This window comes from Scardinius erythrophthalmus, assembly GCF_964197995.2.
Source record: "Scardinius erythrophthalmus genome assembly, chromosome: 1".
NCBI classification, from domain to species: domain Eukaryota; kingdom Metazoa; phylum Chordata; class Actinopteri; order Cypriniformes; family Leuciscidae; genus Scardinius; species Scardinius erythrophthalmus.
Window position 1 is genome coordinate 16,086,881 of NC_138221.1, and position 22,430 is coordinate 16,109,310.

General features: G+C 43.0%; 1 protein-coding gene across 5 annotated transcripts in view; it reads left to right on the forward strand.

Moving 5' to 3' along the window:
• LOC308691089 (uncharacterized protein) overlaps positions 1-22,430 on the forward strand; it is a 115,747-nt gene that overhangs the window by 76,044 nt on the left and 17,273 nt on the right. The window contains exons 1-4 of one of the 5 annotated variants that reach the window (XM_081365975.1): positions 8,041-8,233; positions 11,304-11,362; positions 11,451-11,581; positions 12,939-14,658. In XM_081365975.1, coding sequence (XP_081222101.1) covers positions 11,533-11,581; positions 12,939-14,658 — 1,769 coding nt within the window. In that variant the 5' untranslated portion in view covers positions 8,041-8,233; positions 11,304-11,362; positions 11,451-11,532. Of the gene's footprint in view, positions 1-8,040; positions 8,234-10,606; positions 10,760-11,260; positions 11,582-12,938; positions 14,659-22,430 lie in introns of those variants that run through there. The other 4 variants (XM_081365979.1, XM_081365977.1, XM_081365976.1 and 1 more) reach the window with 4 other exon arrangements.

A 22,430-nucleotide genomic window follows, 5' to 3' on the forward strand; every position in this document is an offset into this window, starting at 1 on the left:
TTGGCCTATAATATCCAAGGAAAACATGTCTAGTAATTGTGCAGTTAATTCTCATACTGTATTTTCAGTTTTGGAATATTTATCCTCTCCCCAAATGTGTCACTAATAAAACACAATAAAAATTATTTAAAGAAAAGGCTTATATTTACCTTTTAATAGTTTGTTTACATCTACCTTGTAAATATATTTTTTTATTAAAAAGGTTACAATTACAACATCAATTCAAGTGTAATCTTTCTTTGTAAAAACTAAAGTATACATTTTATCATACACATTTCAAAGTTAAAAAGGTTACAACAACAATAATTACAATTTCAACAATATTTCAAGTGTACTCTTTTTTTGTAAAAAAAAAAGATTATAGGCCTACATTTTATCTATGTATTCATTACTTTGAATATAGCCAACATTGGAACAGCTAACATCTTAGTTGATGACTTTATTTTTGACAAAAATAGTAGGCTATTTTATATATAGAAATTGCTAAACAAAAGCTTATTTGATGTGGCAGTATATTCTACAGTAAAAACTGTACCCAAATCTACTAAACAAAATGTTGTCTTTCATTTTTCGCCTGACTGTAACGTTGTTTTCATGAAATATTAGTGCATATTGTTAATTTGCCGTTTAATACGTTGCTTATACAAATAGCCTACATTTTATTTAAACACATTTCAGTCGATTTTTAATCATCTCAGTATAGCAATACAGTTTGCTAAAACAACATAATTCATTCACACACGCGATTTCTGGCAAAGATGAAGTTGATGATAGGCTGACTCGCGATCAGTAGGCTAGTGAACGCACCGGAGAAATGCACATTTATTAGGCTACATAGTTTTTTTTTGTTTTGGATGGTTTTGTTTATAACCAGCTTTCTGTAAATATATCAATTTTTTTTTAGACATGTGAGGCGAGTAGGCTACGGGTTCATGATGATCTCCAGTTCAGACCTTATGTTGTGATTGCTAGCCTATATTTACTTTAACCCCTTAACTGTCACCCCCCTTTTTGAGAATGACATTAAAATGCACTATTCAAGCTTAAATGGTAGTAATTCAAGAATGCTTTGGAGTATAGACCCAAGTTTGGTCTTGTTTTAAAGGGGAAAAATAGCAGATTATTACTGAAGTGAAATCACTTAAAAAAATTAAAGCATGAAAAAGTTATGGAAGTTTAAATTTACATTAAATCAAATATTATTTATTTAAAATTTTTATTTTATATAAAATATATTTTTTCAAAATTTATTTTACAAAAAAAATACTATAAAACCAAAGCCATAAATCTAACCAAGTTGTGTACCAAATTTGAAGTTGATATCACAAAAATTGAAGTTCCCATGAGATTTTGTTTAGGGGTATTACCAAAAATAGCCACCGGGTGTCATTGAATTCCATTGAATTTAACTGTATGCATTCTACCATAACAAATTAATAAATTTCTGTCCAAATATCACTTCTGTCACAAAATATGGAACCTTGAGACTCAGACCTTTCTGACAATAGGCCTATGTGTTTTGTCAAGATTAGAACATGTTTTGATCATAAATTATGAAATATAACGATGTCCAAAAGGGGAGGAGCCTGATAAAATAATTTAGAGTACCGTTTCTATGGCAACACAATGTCCAATTTCAAAACAGTTTTCACAGGATGAATTCTGAGATCATAAGCTTTCAAATGATACCTAATTTATGATAACTACTAAAATATGTGATGTAATAAAAAAAGGCAATAAAAAAGATAATATTATATTTTAGAGGATAATATGTATATTATACTTTTTAGAGGATAATATAATTTTATATTTTTTTATTGACAAATACTAGATTAAATGTTTTATGATGAACTTTTAGCATGAAAACCAAAGTTTCAATTAAAAAAAGTGTGTGTGTCGACTTTTTGTGACAAACGCCAGAAACGGCAGTTATGATGTAGATTTTTTGAGGTGCGCTCTTGTCAAAAATTCATCTATTACTGTTCCTGCATAAATTGTAACAAAAAACAGTGCTGAAATATCTATTAAGGAGTCTTAGACCTTTCCAACAATATATAGTTTGTCATGATTAAATTAGGATTTAATTGCAATATAGTGAAGTAAATTTAGGCGTCCCGTATTACTGCGTTGTGGTGGAAATGACGGCAATACTGTGGGACAACTACATTTTGTATCACATTAATTGTTGTCTGACCTTAAATACCTCAATTATGTTTTGATTATTTTACTGATATGTTATTCAGTCATAATAAAAAAAAGTTTTTACACTTCTTTTTCATTATTGAAGATCAGAAGTCTGGGTGTGGGACAAGCACAAAACAGCAATATTTGCATGTATAATGATGTTTAAAAAGGTGAAAAAATCATCGTAGACTACCGGTAAAAAGTTCCTAAAGTACTTTCATTGTAAATTTAACTATGAAAGTGTGAATTTTTCAAAATTAAATGTTTTTTATAAAATATGATCAAAGGACATGAAAGTGCCCATAGTCTAAGAATTGCCCAGTAACCCTATCCACCTGTTTCTCCAGCAACCAATGTGCGATTACCTACTTCCGCTTTCCGGTATTGTGTTTCCTGTTCAGCGGCTAACCTCTACGTGCTAAGTTGCTAGCGTTCGAACTTGATAACAAACTAAGTTGTTAGTGCCATAATATCAGAATAAGTTGTGTTTAAATGTTGTTAATATGAGATCAGGTTCAACTTGTGCCGTTGTTGGCTGCCATAACAATTCAAGAAAATTGAATATTTTGTCGGAAACGTCTTGCTTCGAACATCAACAACTTCGAAGAAATTGTCCGTGTCCATCGCCCTATGCTTTGCACTCCATGCCAAGGAATGAGGAACGCAAAACAGCGTGGCTTGCAGCTTTGAAACTAAAACACCCTCCAAAGAGAGTGTATGTTTGCTCTTTTCATTTCTTAAAAAAAAGCCAACCGAACTGCATCCTGATCCGGAACTTTTTCTGGGCTACGACCGACCAACTCCGAAGACGAGGAGAAAGCTAGTCCGGCTAAATGCGTCGGAAACGGCTAGCAAAACTCAGCCACTGCATCTTCAACGGCTCGGATTTAGGAACTTCCAAATGACTGCTGTGTTCCTTATTACATCTAAGAACAGAACACCACAATCGCGTAGACGCCATTCTACTCCAGCATATCAACAATGGCGGACTACTATGACGACGTCTGTCACAGCTTGCTCAGGGCGGGTCTTGTGTTGAAACACGGCTGTCAATCACAATCGCGGGAGGGGCGTACGATCTTATGACGTCACAATATCGAACGGCTTGATTTCATAGATGGTCAAACATATATGGAGATTAAAACAAAACCACTGGATGGATTTTAATCATGATAGGATGGTTGTGTACAGGCACTGCCAACAGACATTTCAGTGCAATCAACTTGTAAAAGTGCATGTACCATTATATGACCCCTTTAACTTAACGTTACTAGTATTTCCTTTTCGTGATTTGTGAGATCCGGGACGGCTGAAAAAAATTCTGATAAACACCATTTTAAAAAGAAAACGTTACAGACGTTAGGGTTCTGCTTAACAGTTCTTAAAGTTAAGAGAGTTTATTTAAGATTTTACAAAGTTAGGAAGCTTCTGTAATACATTTTCCTATCTTAAGTTAGGAAAATATCTTTAATGGCCTGAATCTTTTATTCGTAAATCAGTTCCTAACCCTTATTACCATGGTTACCAAGCAGTTAAGATTGCCCCAGTACCATACTTTACTTTTAATAATAAGCAGAAATGTCAAGCGAGCAACAAGTCTTTGATTTCTAGCAGCAATGTGGGCTGCTGCTTATAATAATTTTAAGAACGACAACTGCTCCCGGCAGTTATAATATAATTTAAGGGTAAAATTCAAATACAGAACAAAAAATACACAGACAATATGTAAACAGTAAACATGGCCGTGTAAGAAAGGACATTCAGTTGCATTAATATTTACAAGATCTAGGTTATAATGGTGATATTGCCTTTTGAAATTTAGATTTTATACTAGTAGGCAAGAATGGAAATTGTATCTAGCAGTGGTAATAATAATCAAAATACATTTTTGTATATAGGAGGATTTAATTAGACACATGGCATAACAAGTACAAAATAAATAATTGTAAACTAATATAGGACAGTAAAACAGAAGAAGAATACAGTTGATAGAGTTGCTGTGGATAGATAAAAGTAGAGGGCTTGAACTTGTCGTTTACTGTTGCTTTACAGACGAGCCAGGGAGGAGAGATGAGGGAAAGACAGGAGAGAGCTCTAAAGAGACAGATTTAGGAAGCCCAGACACAGGTCCAAAGCAAGTTAACGATGTCCAGTTTCCTTCCAACCATTTTGGACTTCAGAAGAGGTCCTTTCAGAAGAGCTGGTACAACACTTTTAAATGGCTTGAATATTCAGTGAGCCAAAATTCCGCCTTCTGTTTCTGCTGCAGATTGTTCAGCAAGCAGGAAGGTAGGCTCAACAAAGACGGTCTGGCCTCTAATGGCTACACCAACTGGAAGAGGGCTTTAGATTCGTTTAGGGACCATGAGAAGACTGTGTTACACAAGGCCTCCATGGTGGCATGGATGAGCTACAAAGCAAGCAAGATTCATGGTGACGTTGCTGAGCAGTTACAAGCTGCTAGTGTCGCTGAGGTTAGCGAAAGAAGGGAGTATCTCCGCCGCATTGTTTCAGTTACCACCTTTCTAGGCAAACAGGGCATTCCCTTTCGTGGTGAAACGGATGACAGCCCTAACAAAGGGAACTTCCTCGAATGTATGCAGCTGCTGCAAAAGTTTGACCCTTTCCTGCAGGGATACAAAGCTCCTGCCAATACTACATACCTGTCACCTTCTTCTCAAAATGAATTCATTGGATGCTGCTCCATGGAGGTCACAGCACAAATAATTAAAGAAGTAAAGGAATCCAAGATGTATGCGGTAATGGCAGACGAAGCTAAGGATGGGCACACAGAACAACTTGCTGTTTGTGTGCGATACGTTTCACTGGAAGGTGACATCAAGGAGAGATTTCTTTGCTTGCAGAAACTGGATGGCTATGGTGCAGAAGCAATCACAAATGCTGTCGAGCAAGTTCTTGTCTCAAACGACATTGCTGAACTGAAAGTGGTGGCCCAAACATATGACGGTGCAGCAGTGATGAGTGGATCTGTTCGAGGAGTGCAAGCTCGTTTCCGGGAAAAGCATCCAGAGGCTGTCTATGTGCATTGCTATGCACATGACCTAAACCTGGTCCTTTGCCATACTTGCAAGGCCATTCCTGAAGCCAGTGATTTTTTTGATCTGCTTGAGAACCTCTACTCTTTTACAGTGTGTCTATAGTCAACCATGATCAGTTTGCTGCCATTCAGAAAGAGCTCCACATTGAGCAGGGAGAGCTTGCACAAATATCAAACACCCGATGGTCATGTCAGTTGCGCTCTGTTAATGCACTCCTGAAGAATTTTGCTGCCGTCATGAAATCCCTCCAGATGATCAAAACACCAACAGCGCTGGGTCTGCTTTCAAAAATATCTAAACTCCCCGTGGTCTACCTGTTGGTTGTGTTCAAAAAGTTGCTTGGCATCACTGAAGGGTTTCAAAAGGTTCTTCAGAAAGAAACCGTTGACTTGGCACAGGCAGTGCACTACAAAAATGCTGTCCATGACACCCTGGTCAGCCAGCGAACTACACAAGTGGCTGAAGACATCTATGCCATGACAAAGACAACATGTGAGGAGAACAACATCCAGGAGCCCTCTTTCGGTCCAAGAAGGAAACAGAAGAGGATGGAAGACTTTGTTGTGGAAGTCTCCTGTGGATCCAGCTCAGACCTGCTCAGTAATTCAGAACATCTCAAGCAGAGGCTTTTCTATCCTTGCATTGATCGGATGACATATGAGCTGGAAAATCGTTTTTCCAGTGTTGGGAAAGAGGTCATGATTGGCATTCAAGCATGTCACCCAGCCTCTGATACCTTCCTGTGCATGCAGTCTCTAGAGAAACTGGCCTCACATTACAACATCCAACTAGTCCCAGAAGAGGTCTTGGTGGCAAAAAGCTTTTTGAGCAGGAAAGGGCCAGAAGCCATCCCAGACATTCTGAGTGTGTTCAAGATCCTTGATCCCATGATGTTCCCATCATTGAAGGTGATCTTACAGGTGGCCATTACCATTCCAGTCAGTAGCTGCAGCTGTGAGAGATCGTTTAGTGCTCTTTGCCGACTACATACTTGGTTGAGGCGCACCATGGACCAGCAGAGAATCAATGATCTGGCAGTGTTGTCCATTGAGAGAGAGTTGATTGGAGGCCTTGATGATGACAAAGTGATTGACACATTCGCCAAACTGAAATCAAGACGCCACACCCTTATGCTTCCTCCCCAGAAAAAATAGAAGTGCCCCCCCCAACACACACACATCCCGAGGAATGGACACTCCCTGAAACCGACGCTGGACACATTGCACCTCTCCCCGAAACCCAAGCTCCCACCCCCTGAGGAATGGACGCTGGACACAGTGCCCCTCTCCCCGAAACCCAAGCTCCCACCCCCTGAGGAATGGACGCTGGACACAGTGCCCCTCTCCCCGAAACCCCAGCTCCCCCACCCCCTGAGGAATGGACGCTGGACACAGTGCCCCTCTCCCCGAAACCCAAGCTCCCACCCCCTGAGGAATGGACGCTGGACACAGTGCCCCTCTCCCCGAAACCCAAGCTCCCACCCCCTGAGGAATGGACGCTGGACACAGTGCCCCTCTCCCCGAAACCCAAGCTCCCACCCCCTGAGGAATGGACGCTGGACACAGTGCCCCTCTCCCCGAAACCCCAGCTCCCCCACCCCCTGAGGAATGGACGCTGGACACAGTGCCCCTCTCCCCGAAACCCAAGCTCCCACCCCCTGAGGAATGGACGCTGGACACAGTGCCCCTCTCCCCGAAACCCAAGCTCCCACCCCCTGAGGAATGGACGCTGGACACAGTGCCCCTCTCCCCGAAACCCAAGCTCCCACCCCCTGAGGAATGGACGCTGGACACAGTGCCCCTCTCCCCGAAACCCCAGCTCCCCCACCCCCTGAGGAATGGACGCTGGACACAGTGCCCCTCTCCCCGAAACCCCAGCTCCCCCACCCCCTGAGGAATGGACGCTGGACAGTGCCGCTCTCCTCAAAACCCCAGTTCCCTACTCCCAGAGGAATGGACGCTGGATACAGTCCATCTTCCCTATTATTTATGTGTATAGCTATGTTATTTAAATGTATATAGTTCTCTTTACAAACTTAAACCTATACAGAGTGCCTGTGTTTACTGTCTGTTGAATGGCCTCTGGACCTGCACTGTCTATAGTTCCTTTTCCAGACTTATACAAGCAGATTGTTTGAGTGATTTATGTGTGTGTGTGTGTGTGTGTGTGTGTGTGTGTGTGTGTGTGTGTGTGTGTGTGTGTGTGTGTGTGTATAGATAGATAGATAAATAGATATAGATAAATATAGAAAGATAAATATCTATATACACAGTATATATATATATATATATATATATATATATATATATATATATATATATATATATATATTCATTTTTTAAAATATTATTTAATATTCATGTATTATTTATTTGTGTTTCAGTGAATAGCTGTTACAGTTCTACAAATAAAGCATTCTATCTTTTTACCTATCATTTAAAATGCTACAAAAAATGCACCTGAATGCAGGAAAAGAAGTGTTTAATGCCCAACGTTTCCTGGGGGAGGTCCCCCAGACCCCCCATTTATATTATTATTGCTTATTATTATGTGCCTATGCTATGAGTAGAAGTAGTTACCAAAAGCGGGGGGGGGGGGGGGGGGGGGTCTGGGGTCTGGGGTCTGGGCTAAGCCCCCAATGTATCAAGACTCTAGCAACGCCCCTGCCTCAGAGATCACCTACCGCTGCAGATGCGTACTGAAGTGCAAATCGGAAATGCTGATACCTGTTTTCCGGTTCGAACGTTGGGCGTTCCGCATAAACCCCTATTTGTTATGGAACGCATCTGTGTGAAACACACATATAGGAAAAAAAGAAAGACAGAAAGAACGGCTCCCCTCCAGCCGCGACTCGGCTCCCATCGTTCATGTTTATGAGCCGTTCAAAAGAATCGGTTCGTTCGCGAAAGTCACGGGCAGCACATCGTAAATATTTCTGAAGTGCATAGTTGTCGTCTGTGTCATCTGTGCATGTGTGCGTTCAGAGACATGTGAGTACCCTGGTGTAAATGTTTACATATGTGTATGTTGGTGCCTTAGGGTTTTTATGAGTGTTGTCTATTCTGGGATACTCAGTTGAAAAGCAGTATGTTAGCATAAAGTTCGCTAGCATTATGCTAATACCTAGTATTACTAGTGTTACACTACTAGAGTGTTTATGTGTGTACTCTCCTGACATTGTATAGTTATTATCAGAGTGTTTACAATGGTTGTGTAATAGAGAACTATGTTTTTTTGGGTTGATGTTACTGAGACCCAGCAGTAAAAGGCTTAAAAGGAGCTAATGTGTGTTTTCTGGTATATTTTTTGGTTATTTGATAAAAGCAGCTAAAGTTACTTGAAGGGAAAGTTGTACTAATTACCATTTATTAGCTTTACTTATTGCATCATGTCAGCACTGTCGTTTACTTGTATGGTGATATTTTTCTTTGTATTGTTTACTGTAGAACCACAAATACTGTAACTTACACTCAGGAAGACAGATAATCATCTGCTGGCTGTCAATAAATCCATTAAAGAGCATTAGAGCATTCGATTACATTCTTACCAATGCACCACAGTGGTCACCTATTCTCAACTAGCTACTTACAGTCCTAGCTATCACCATTACAGACATAAGTGGTTGTTTCACCAGTGTTTGATTAAAATTATTTAAAAATCTAAATGTTATTAAGCTGCCATTTTAATATAGAATATTAAACTAATTTTAAATGCATAGCAGTGCTTTATTAAAGGAAAAGATACTGCTAAATGTTTTACAATGAGCCTATAATATTGCCACGTGAGACATTAAATCAATACTATTAAATATGAATAGCGTTTTACTCTGGGAACAATAGTGCATTGTGGTGATCTTTATCTGATCATTTTCAGTTTCTGCGCATGAAAATGTTATTATTTTAATGACTACTTTGAGAAAACCACTTTTGTGATCCCAGACTAAGTTACAATTTAAATTTCTGGATTGTTTTGAAATAAAGTTTTTAAAGACTAATATAAAGTGATGTGTTTATTTCAAAGTGAATTTATTTTTTCCAGATTACATGATTTGTCAGTGCAGTTCTTTAAAGTAGGTAATGCAGAATAGGTGTTCATATTTTACTCTCTTAGTGTTCATGTTGTAACTCTGTGTCGGTGTTGCGAGAGGCAACACTCTTGAAAGTGTCGAACTAGCACTTTGAGGGTTGTTCCCATATTTACACTTTTAAAGTGTTGAAATTAAGTATATTGGTGTTGATTTCTGGATTTCAAATTTACTGTGTAGTGATTAATGTAGTTTTTATACGATCAAACTATATATTTAGATTAATTTGGACATTATGCTGCTGTAATCTGTAGTGGTTGAGGAAGATGAGTGTCATTGTTTTGTGTTATTGATGTTTTATCCATGTTATAGTGTAAGAAATAAGAATATTGTGTTTCAATAGAGTTTTTTTACAGGCCTTTATCATGTATCCTGACTCAAATAATATGTTTCTAACAGCAAACACTCAGAATAAAGTGAGATGATCTGCTGATGATCCTGAATGGCTTGTTGAATGAGTGTTGATAGTCTGAGGCTCATCAATATTAACTGTTCTGCTGAAAACACTCTTTATTTCATGACAATAGTTCCTGTTTTCACCTCATTTATTATGCTGATGTCCTCAGATCTCCTGTAAATTGACACTTAAAGCTCATTTCATTGGTGTCAGCAGACTGAGGGGATTTGTTGGTTACTATATGTACATTTATTTCTGTGTTTATGATTTTAACTGTTTTTCTTAAAGGGATAGTTCACTTTGAAAATAAAGTTTGGTATGTTTTAGCTTACCTCAAGGGCATCCAAGATCTAGGTGTCTTTTTTTCCACAGTAGTTTCAATTTTGATATTTTTAGGTCAAACCGTTCTTGTCTGCCAGTCATATAATGCAGGTCTACGGTCACTGTCTCAAAGAGCATTTACAAAGTCCAAATTAAAACAATTCCCCATCGTAAGTACACATTGATGGCCTAAGACACGAAACGAGCGGTTTGTGTGAGAAAACGAACAGTGTTTATATCGTTGTTATCTCTTGAACACAGCCACGCGGATGATCTGAGATCTCAGAAGATCCGAATGATCTGAGGGCGCGGGCGGGTATATATATATATACACTAGACGTCGCCTTGGCTACTGCAGTTCATTGGAACGAAACCGTAGCCAAGCGACATCTAGTGTATATATCTATACCCGCCCGCGCCCTCAGATCATTCGGACGCGGCTGTGTTCAAGAGATAACAACGATATAAATACTGTTCGTTTTCTCACACAAACCGCTCGTTTCGTGTCTTAGGCCATCAATGTGTACTTATGATGGGGAATTGTTTAATTTGGACGATGGGGAATTGTTTTAATTTGGACTTTGTGCATGCTCTTTGAGACAGTGACCATAGACCTGCATTATATGACTGTCAGACAAGAACGGTTTGACCTAAAAATATAAAAATTGAAACTACTGCGGAAAAAAAGACACCTACATCTTGGATGCGCTTGAGGTAAGCTAAAACATACCAAAATTTATTTTCAAAGTGAACTATCCCTTTAACATTATTCTTTTATTTATTTCTAGATACCTGTATTTTAATGAAGAAACAGAATAATATTAGGATTAGCATAGCAATACAAATATAATAATGGATTGTTATTTCTCACAGGGTTATTCACTTGATCTTGTGTTTCTGGTCACTGGTGTCCCATTTTCACATGCGTATGAATGGAAGTCAGTGCAAGGAAAAGTCCAGTGTGAACGGCCATTAATAATTCAAAACGTTTTTAGTAAAATAAATATCAATCTCAAAGTTGGTGCCAAAATATGGCAACAATGGGATTTGTCCCTGGATTCAGATTCAGTAATGTTTTAAAAATAATAATTGGAAGATAAATTTACCTCATTCAAGGAAAGTTTCAAGGACATATAATCAATCTATTGAAAAGGCATTCTGAAAATGATCATAGCCTAATATTTTAGGAGTGCCATTTATTTGTTGCATAGAAGTGTCATTTAGTATAAAAACAAACTCAGTAACTGATATATTTTAGATTTTGGGCAGATCAGTGAAGCTCATCATCAACGAAGCTCCTCCCACATCGATCACATGGTCAGTGAAGCTCCTCCCACACCAATTGCATCATTAGTGAAGCTCCTCCCACTGTAATTCTCCAATAAATGCTGTAAATTCCCATCAGCTACAAGTGAAGACGAGCATCAGAGCATCAGGAAGAGCTGAAATCTGCAAAGACTGAGTTTATTAAAGAGGACAGTGAGAACATGAGTGATCCAGAACCCTGCAGAATGAAACACACTGAAGAACAAAGAGGTTGGTGTTTATTCTTCATTTATTCATGATGCTGAAGAACATTCATGTTAGAAACATTCAAGCACTTCATTACATTTAGATAAACAGTTAAACTCTGAAATGGTACACAATGTTCTGGGATTTTCTTCAACAAATGGTCAGTAAAGGGAGGTTTGAGAAATTTGTATATTGATTATCAACATCAGGTCAAGCTAATCTTTTTTTTTTTACTGATAAATAATCAATTTATAAAAAAACATCAAATTGTCATAATATTTTATAACAATTGTCTACTTTCTACTATTACTTTAGGGCTCACTTTCATGTCCTTTCAATTTCTATTTCTTTCAATGAATTATTTTGATGTACTGAAAATTTTATTTAAAGGGGTCATATAATGCCATTTTTTGTACAAGCTAATATGATTCTTTAGGGTTTAAATTAAAAAAGTTTGTAATATACTTTAATTAAAAATTCTCATTAGTATTGTAAGAAAACACTATTTTTACCTGGTCAAAAACAGCTCTGTTTTCAGCACGCCGTTTCAGTGCATGTGTCTTTAAATGATAATGAGCTTTGCTCACCCCGCTCCTCTGTTCTGTGCGTACACCGTTTGAAATAATAACACAATATCCATAACGCCTTGTTCATTATAAACATGGGATTATGTTACGTCGTACATAGAAAACATGCTGTAATGTACCCTGAGTGTAAACCGTAGATGCATTCATCGTGAAGCGTGCAGCAAGGTTTGCAAATTTGCAAAGATTAATATAAATATTAATATAAAGGTTAATAAAACATTACACTCACTTCTGGAGGTTCAACAGGAACACGTTGGTACCGATCCGTTTTTTCTCGTTTGTAAAGCTGTCTGGTATGAAATGATTCGCGCAAACATGAAAGCATTCCCGTGAGGGAATCCCCACGTCAATCCTTTGGGCATATCCCTTCAAAAACAAAACTCGGCCACTGCGTCTTCAACGGTTTGGATTTAGGAACATCAAAATGACTGCTGTGTTCCTTATTACACCGAAGAACAATCGCAGACGCCATTCTGCTCATAGACAGTGCTCCAGTGAGGGTATCAACAATGACGCGCTGACTATGATGACGAGCGAGGGCGGGTCTGTGTTGAAACGCTGCTGTCACTCACCAATCGTGGGAGGGGCGTCGATTTTGTGATTTCACAAAATCGAACGGCTTGATTTCAGAGAGGGTCAAACATATAAGGAGATAAAAAAAAACACTGGATGGATTTTGATCATTTTATGATGGTTGTGTACAGGCACTGCCAACACACATTTCAGTACAATCAACTTGTAAAAGTGCATGTACCATTATATGACCCCTTTAATACATTTTTCTCTCATGTCAGACCTGATGGAAGAGAGTGAACTGAAGGAGGAGAGTGAAGAACTGAGTGAAGGGGAGGAGGAGAGTGAAGAACTGAGTGAAGTGAAGGAGGAGAGTGAAGAACTGAGTGAAGTGAAGGAGGAGAGTGAAGAACTGAGTGAAGTGAAGGAGAGAGAAGAACTGAGTGAAGTGAAGGAGGAGAGTGAAGAACTGAGTGAAGTGAAGGAGGAGAGTGAAGAACTGAGTGAAGTGAAGGAGGAGAGTGAAGAACTGAGTGAAGTGGAGGAGGAACATCATGTCAAACCTGGAGAAAAACCTTTGAGTCACTCAAAGACTAAACAGACATTTTTAAAGAAAAGAAGAGCCAAGAAACCTTTCACCTGCACTCAGTGTGGAAAGAGTTTCACATGGAAACAAAATCTTGATGTTCACATGAGAGTTCATACTGGAGAGAAGCCGTTCTCATGTGATCAATGCGGTAAGAGTTTCACGCAATCATCAAGCCTTGAAAGTCACATGAGGATCCACACTGGAGAGAAGCCGTTTAAGTGTGATAAATGTGGGAAAGATTTCAGTCAATCTTCAAACCTTAAAGTACACATGATGATCCACACCGGAGAGAAGCCGTTCTCATGTGATCAGTGCAGCAAAACATTTCTCTGTGCATCAAAGCTGAAGACACACCTGAGAGTTCATACGAAGGAGAAGCCACATTCATGTTCTGTGTGTGGAAAGAGTTTTTCACGGCTGCAACATTTACATAATCATGAGAAAATCCACACTGGTGTGAGAGAGTACATGTGCTTTGAGTGTGAGAAGACTTTTATTACAGCGAGTGATTTAAAACAGCACCAAATAATTCACATTGGAGAAAAACCTTACAAGTGTTCACACTGTGACAAGAGATTCAGTCGATCAGGACATCTGAAAAGACATGAGATGATCCACTCTGGAGAGAAGCCACAGATGTGTGATCTGTGTGGAAAGAGTTTCTCTCTTAAAAGTGTCCTGAAGCGACACATGATGATCCACACTGGAGAGAAACCATTCAAGTGTGATAAATGTGGGAAAGATTTCAGTCAATCTTCAAACCTTAAAGGACACATGAGGATCCACACCAGAGAGAAGCCGTTCTCATGTGATCAATGCGGCAAAACTTTTCTTTTGGCATCACACCTGAAGACACACCTGACAGTTCATACGAAGGAGAAGCCGCATTCATGTTCTGTGTGTGGAAAGAGTTTTTCACTGCTGCAATATTTACATAAACATGAGAAAACTCACACTGGTGTGAGAGAGTATGTGTGCTTTGAGTGTGAGAAGACTTTTACTACAGAAAACAGTTTAAAACTACACCAGAGAAATCACACTGGAGAAAAACTTTACAAGTGTTCACACTGTGTCAAGAGATTCAGTCATTTAGCAAATCTGAAAAGACATGAGAAGATCCACACTGGAGAAAAACCTTACAAGTGTTCACACTGTGGCAAGAGATTCAGTCATTTAGCAAATCTGAAAAGACATGAGAAGAGCCACACTGGAGAAAAACCTTACAAGTGTTCACACTGTGACAAGAGATTCAGTCATTCATCACATCTGAATTCACATGAGAAGATCCACACTGGAGAGAAGCCGCACACGTGTGATCAGTGTGGAACAATTTTCTCTTTTAAAACTCACCTGAAGCTACACATGAAGATCCATGCAGTGGATAAACCACATCACCTCAGTCTGAGATCACAGTAAGTAGTTTATGTTTATGTGCTGAGCAACAAAATCTCTTCTGTGTAAGTTAGACACACATCACTCTATAGCCAAATCTCTCCTCTCCACCTATAGCTGGTGTGTGGTGAACACAGGACACTTTGTTGATTGATTGATATCTATTAACTTGCGCTCGCTGACAGTAGGTGGCGCTCATGTAAAAGCAGAAATAAAGCACTATACAGGGCTCTAGACTGCGAGTAAATGTAAATTCATTATAATCCATCCTAAAGCTTGGAAGAGCCAGGACATTTTTTTAATATAAATCTGATTGTATTTTAGCCTGGTAATACCAAACTCTTGCTACTTCGCTTTGCTTCGTAAACAGAGTCTGGCGATTCAATTATCATTGGTTACCCGTAAGCCAATCACATAACGTTTGGTTATGACGTGTGTTATGCGCAGGCTCAGCAGCATCTAACTTCCACTGAAAACAAATGTATGATGCGAAATACCAGAGTGAACATGTCTGTGAACGACTTTTGCAGATTATGTTAAGTAAATCTATGCATCCACGGTATAATCAGCGTCTACGTCACGGTTCTCTTACGAGAGTTCTCTCGTACTGCGTTTTATCAAAACGCTACGGGAAAAGTCTCTTTTCACGAAACACTGAAGCAAAAAATTATCCTTTAATTTTCATATATGTAAAACGCGTTGCGGCAGCAGCAGTCAGCTATGGCGAGACGGCTTGCTCGCTCATTGGCTGCTCTGCGGCAACTGCTTAAGCCTATCGAGCGAGGCCTGAGATGACGTCAGGCCAATGAGGGCGCTTCGCGCCCTCCTCGCCACTTCCCGCCGAAACGGGCGTGGCTTACCTCTATAAAAGGAGCTCGAGAAGGCTGATTCACTTGATTTTAATCTCTTCAGCGAAGCGCACGCATCGCTGGATCACGGAAGCAAGCGTCGTTCGAAGCAAGCACTTCAGCGGGACGAGCCCTCGAAGCCGCTGGCCAACGCCGCCTTCTACAGCCGTACCTGCTGCGCTTTCCGACGCCTATATCCTTTATTGCTATATTGCTCTGTTTTCTGTGTGTGTGTGTGTTCGCTGCAACACTCACCCCTAAAAGAGCTGCGTCTTTTTCAAGACGCCTTCTCATGCAGCGCTCGCGCTCGCTCCGAGCCAATTGCCTACGGTGACTCTGAGGACTCGCCAGGCATCCTTTCCGAGGCTGCCCTTCCTGGAAGCGGACGGCGGGATTAGTTTTTCTTTACGTTACAAGAAAAGCTACCCTGCCTCTGCACGCGTCATTCACCGGCGAAGGAGAAAAGAGTGTTCTTAGTCCCACCGTTGGTCGGTCTGACCTCTTTTCTCTCACATTTCTCAGTTCCCTGTTCGGCGACTGGAAATATTATTGCAGCAAGTGAGTCTGTTACACGCTTGCCTGCCAGCAAACGCCGAAGAATACATGTTGACGCCGCTTTCAAAGCCTGTATCCCCCTGTGGCTCAGTGGTGGAATTATAGGTTCTCCTCGCGGGAGACCGGGGTTCGGATCCCGGTCTGGCGGCATATATATTTATGCTGCCAATGCTTTGCTCTGTAAGTCCCCTGAAGGCGACTGCAGAGATGCATTTTGCAGCCAGCGAGCGCGTAGTACCCGCTTGCCTGCAACCGAACACCGTTTCTACGGTTCCCGCGCGTCACTGGCGAAAGAGAATGGAGTGTTTTCAGCCCCGCTGAATCTGGGCGATTTCCACTCTTCTCACATTCTGGCATTTTGCAGGCGTTCTGAAAATGCAAATCACTCTGTCTGTTCCCCGAGAGGCAACTGCAGACGTGTTTTTTGCTGCCCACGAGCACGTGGTACAGGCCTGCAAGCAAACGCCAGTGTGGATAATACCCGCGCTGACTTTGTCTATGTATCTTCACTGTGGTCCAGTGGTAGATTCTTAGACTTGCGCGCGGCCGATCGGAGGTTCGAACCCCAGGCTGGCCGGCAGAAAATATTTATGCCGCCGAATGCAAATCACTCTGTTTGTTCCCCGAGAGGCAACTGCAGACGTGTTTTTTGCTGGCCACGAGCACGTGGTATATATGCCTGCAAGCAAACGCCAGTGTGGATAATACTCGCGCTGACTTTGTCTATGTATCTTCACTGTGGTCCAGTGGTAGATTCTTAGACTTGCGCGCGGGCGATCGGAGGTTCGAATCCCAGGCCGGCCGGCAGAAAATATTTATGCCGCCGAATGCAAATCACTCTGTTTGTTCCCCGAGAGGCAACTGCAGACGTGTTTTTGCTGCCCACGAGCACGGCCGATGATGCTATATGTGTAGAGAAGATGCCCACTGCTAGTACCCATCCCTACACACTAGCACAGCCCTTCACACAGGGCCCGCGCTCATATATTCGACTCGGGTCGATCACGCACGCAACATAGTGAACGTGCCCACTGCCTAGTGCCCACAAACACTATGTTCTGCATGCCTTGTGGTTTCTGTAAAGACGAAACCTGTGTGCATTCACTCTGCTCAGACAGACAGTGCACTCATTGCAGTAACTGTGCCCGCTCTCCCGCGCCCACACTTACTCACGGTACTTCTGGTGTCCCGGCCACGGCCGATGGTGCTATAAATGTAGTGTCGATGCCCACTTCTCAGTGCCCATCCCTACACACAAGCACAGCCCTGCACTTAGGGCTCGCGCAAATAAAATCGACTCAGGTCGATTGCGCTCCCCACATAGTAAAAGTGCCCACTACTCAGTGCCCACGAACACTATGTCTATCAGATCACAGGCTCTCTGTAAAAACGAGACCTGTGAGCGCGCGCGCTGCTTACACAAGCAGCGCGCCCCAAGCAGTAAATGTGCCCGCTCACAGCCCACATCTACTCGCACACATGAGTCCCATGGGACTCGCGCAGCCCCCCCTCACTCAGCCAAACACTGTTGTAAGGTCAAGGGCGAGCGCTCCGCCCGCTGTATTAAGCGCGCCCCCCGCCTCAAATGCCGCAGGCATAACGCCTATGTTTGTGAGCCCCATAGCACCTCTGTCGCACGGCGAACAGAGCGCGCTCTGTATCCGGCCCTTAGCCAACCATGCAGATGCATGGGCAGCGCTTCCAGGGGTTTCGGACTGGGTCTTAGGCATTATAAAGAGAGGCTTCTCGCTACAGTTTTGTCGACGCCCTCCGCGCTTCACAGCGCGCGTCGAAACTTCGGTTCCGCTGAATGTAGCACACCTACTTCGCGCCGAAATATCAAAACTGATAAGCAAAGGGGCGATAGAGCTTGTTCCCCGAGTTCAAAGCGAACAGGAGATATACAGCAGATACTTTCTAGTCCCCAAAAAGGACGGCGGTATCAGACCCATTCTGGATCTCAGACGGCTGAACAGAGTATTAGTGAAACGCCGTTTCAAAATGCTCGCAACCAGCAAAATTCTCGCGCATGTTCGCCGAGAAGATGGTTCATGTCGATAGATCTGAAGGACGCGTATTTTCAAATACAGATAGCGTCACATCACAGGCGATTCTTGAGATTCGCCTTCGAGGGTCAGACATACCAGTATACAGTCCTGCCATTCGGCTTGTCCCTAGCACCCCGTACATTTACGAAATGCATGGACGCAGCGCTCGCTCCTCTCAGACTCAGAGGCATGCGAGTGCTGAACTATTTGGACGACTGGTTGATCCTAGCTCAATCACGATCACAGCTCGTGGAGCACAGAACCATTTTACTCGATCACCTCGAGAATCTTGGTATCACGGTCATTTGGGCGAAGAGTTCACTGAACCCCAGCCAAACGATTTTGTTTCTGGGCGTCGTTCTGGACTCACAGTCTATGACAGCGCGGCTGTCACCACAGCGCGTGTTGATCATTCAGCGCGCGGCGAGGTCTTTCCGCCGCGGCGCTGTCACCCCGCTCAGGAAGTTTCAAAAGATGCTGGGTCTCATGGCTTCAGCATCGTCAGTTCTCCGGCTGGGCTTGCTCCGCATGCGCCCGCTGCAGTTCTGGTTGAAAACGCGGGTACCGCGCAGAGCGTGGGCGACCGGTCGATTACGCCTCAAGGTCGATCAGAGCTGTGTTTCAGCCCTGGCGCCTTGGACGGCGGACGACTGGTACCAATCAGGTGTAAGCCTGGGGACTTCCTCGAGAGTGAGGATGGTGTCGACAGACGCATCCACCTCGGGATGGGGAGCTCTGCTCGAGGGCAGACCGTTCTTCGGCCTGTGGTCGGAACGAGAAAAGCTCCTACACATAAACTGCCTAGAAATGCTGGCAGTGCACAACGCGATGACGCGTTTTTTGTCCCCGCATCAAGGACGAACACGTCATAGTCCGTTCGGACAACATGGCTGTGGTGTCCTACATAAATCGCCAGGGCGGTCTGAAATCCATATCCCTGTACAGGCTGGCGAAACGCCTCCTACTATGGGTTCAGCACAACTTACGCTCGCTGAGAGCAGTGCATGTACCTGGGCTTCAGAATGTGGGCCCAGACAGACTGTCCAGGAACAATGTTCCCCCGGGCGAATGGTCTCTACACCCACAAACAGTCCGGCTGTTGTGGGAGAGATTCGGCAGAGCGGAGGTGGACCTTTTCGCGTCCCGCGAAAACGCGCTCTGCCCCGCGTTCTTTTCAAAGACCGACAGCGAGCTGTCCCGGAGGTGGCCGCGCTGCTCGTTATACGCTTTTCCCCCCGTCTCCCTCCTGCCACAGGTGCTGGAACGGGTCAGGGAAACGAAATGCCCAGTCCTGCTTGTAGCTCCGTTCTGGGAGAACCAGACATGGTTCCCAGTTCTGATGCAGTTGGCAGATATCGCTCCATGGCCACTGCCGTTGAGGAGAGATCTCCTCTCGCAGGCCGGGGGCTCGATTTGGCACCCACACCCGGAACTGTGGTCCCTTCATGTGTGGGTGCTCAACGGATACCCGTTGGTCTCACAGAGGGAGTCGTGAATACCATCACTCAGGCTAGAGCACCGTCGACACGGCGGCTTTATGCTTCGAAGTGGTCGGTTTTCTCCGGCTGGTGTACAGCTCGGAGCATTTCACCCCTCGAATGTGAGGTAACGGAGGTTCTCTCCTTCCTACAAGAGCTGTTGGATAAGGGCAGATCCCCTTCCACGCTCAAAGTGTATGTGGCGGCTATTTCAGCGTTCTTTGGTTCAACGCTGGGTCAGTCGCTGGGAAGGAATGATTTAGTCATCCGCTTCCTCAGGGGAGCTAGGAGACTGAATCCGCCCAGACCTCCTTCAGTTCCTTTGTGGGACCTTTCTACGGTCCTAGCGGCCATGAAAGGTGCCCCTTTCGAGCCTATCCAGTCTATTAGCCTCAAACATTTGTCTTTCAAAACAGTGTTTTTGATGGCTCTCGCTTCAGTGAAGCGCATAGGCGACCTGCACGCGCTCTCTGTGAGCCCGGCATGCTTGGAGTTTGGTCCTAATGACTCTAAAGTCATACTCAAACCTAAGCATGGCTATGTGCCGAAATCCCTCAACACGCCTTTTCGGGCTCAGGTTATATCCCTGGCTGCCCTGCCGGCATCGAGTGAGGAAGGGGACTCGAGTTTTCTTTGCCCTGTTAGGGCTTTAAGAGCTTATGTCCCGCTCTGCTGTCTTCAGACAGACAGAGCAGCTCTTTGTCTCGTTCAGCGGACGTTCCAAAGGAATGGCTGTTTCGAAACAAAGTCTATCCAGATGGATAGTTGACGCCATAGCGCTAGCTTATACTGTCAAGGGCATTCCATGCCCGTTGGGAGTCAGAGCGCACTCTACGAGAAGCGTTGCTTCTTCGTGGGCTTGGTCCAGCGGGATTTCCCTACAGGATATATGTACGGCGGCAGGCTGGGCCTCTCCGTCTACATTTATCAGGTTTTATAACCTAGAGGTTCCCGCCTTACAGGCTAAGCTTTTGTCGGTGTAATCTGTTCAGCCGTCTAGTCAGACCACTGAAACCCATGCGCAATGCGCTACCGACTATCTTGGGCAGAACTGTGTAAGACCCACATTTCCCGCATTAGTTCAGGTTCCCTACCCTGTCTATGTGATGTTATACTTGCGTCTGTGGACATGTCTATTCTACGACGCTACAGTATAGGGAATTAAGGCTCCCACCCTTATTCCCTGACTCTGTGTGAGTCAATCTGGTGATTATGCACTGTGTGCCTGAAATAGCTTCCGGTGATCAGTGTTTTTATCCCAGCACGCACGGCGTTTTGCAAGGGGTTCCCGTAGCGTTTTGATAAAACGCAGTACGAGAGAACTCTCGTAAGAGAACGTACTCGGTTACTAACGTAACCTCGGTTCTCTCTAGAAGAGGGAACGAGTACTGCGTTCTCTGCCGTGCGTACGGTTCACTCTGGTTCGCTTCGGCGATCAAAATCAAGTGAATCAGCCTTCTCGAGCTCCTTTTATAGAGGTAAGCCACGCCCGTTTCGGCGGGAAGTGGCGAGGAGGGCGCGAAGCGCCCTCATTGGCCTGACGTCATCTCAGGCCTCGCTCGATAGGCTTAAGCAGTTGCCGCAGAGCAGCCAATGAGCGAGCAAGCCGTCTCGCCATAGCTGACTGCTGCTGCCGCAACGCGTTTTACATATATGAAAATTAAAGGATAATTTTTTGCTTCAGTGTTTCGTGAAAAGAGACTTTTCCCGTAGCGTTTTGATAAAACGCAGTACTCGTTCCCTCTTCTAGAGAGAACCGAGGTTACGTTAGTAACCGAGTACGTTTTCAGCCCGCCCTCTGTTCGTTGATTGGCCGGCTGTTTTCAGGCCGGAGGAAAACGGAAAGCTATGACGCTGTCTCTGAGTTCAGAAGCGAAATGAAATTGAGCCGAAGTACGAAGTCTGACGTAGTCAGGCTAATAGTATGTCTAAAAGAAGAATGTTAAGAATGTTATACACACCTTGGATGACTTGAGGGGGAGTAAATTCATGGGCACTGACTTGTAAACCAAGAGAAACACTGTGCCATTAACGAACAAGTTCATGAAGTTTTAAGTTATAAGGCTTTTAAGTCCACAAATCACCAATATTCACTGTGGATTTAATGTAGTAATGCTAACCGTCAGTGTTGGGGAGTAGTTAACTACAAGTAGCGACGCTATTAACTACATTTTTCAGTATTTTGGCAGTAGCTCAGTTGCTTTTTAAACAGTGTAGCTTTTCCAGTAGCTAACTACTTTTTGCAGCAAGTAGCGGTGTAACGCGAGCAAAAGCTACATTGCGTTTTGTCGAGCCTGCGCGAATCAGCGCGATGCAAGGATATTCTTCTTCTTGTTAGATTACAAACTAATTTTTTGCCATTACCGCCACCTGTTGTTTAATCACGCATCTTGCGGCTAACGGTTCACTGACGTACAGAAGTGGGTTGACAGTGACACACCCATATTATCCATGATGGAGCAAGACGTGGCGGCAGATTTGGAGGATGGAGAAACAACCGAAACAACTAACTTTAATTACCCATGGCCTTATTTGTCCAAGTTCATGTCTCTCAAAGAAACAACAAGTAAAGGTTACACTTTTTAATGCAATCTTTGCAAACCAAAGTTTAAAACGCTGTCTACGTCGAAGACCTCAAGCACAAATTTAAGGACGCACATACAGGTGAGTAATGGCCATTTAAAATGTATTAATTATCCTGCTTTATTGTTCTCTATGTTACATCAAATTTCTATTTCTGATTTAATTACAATGACCCGCCATGATCTGTCAAGTCAAGTCAAGTCAAGTTTATTTATATAGCGCTTTTCACAACACAGGTTGTATCAAAGCAGCTTCACAGTAATAAATTAGAACAATACAT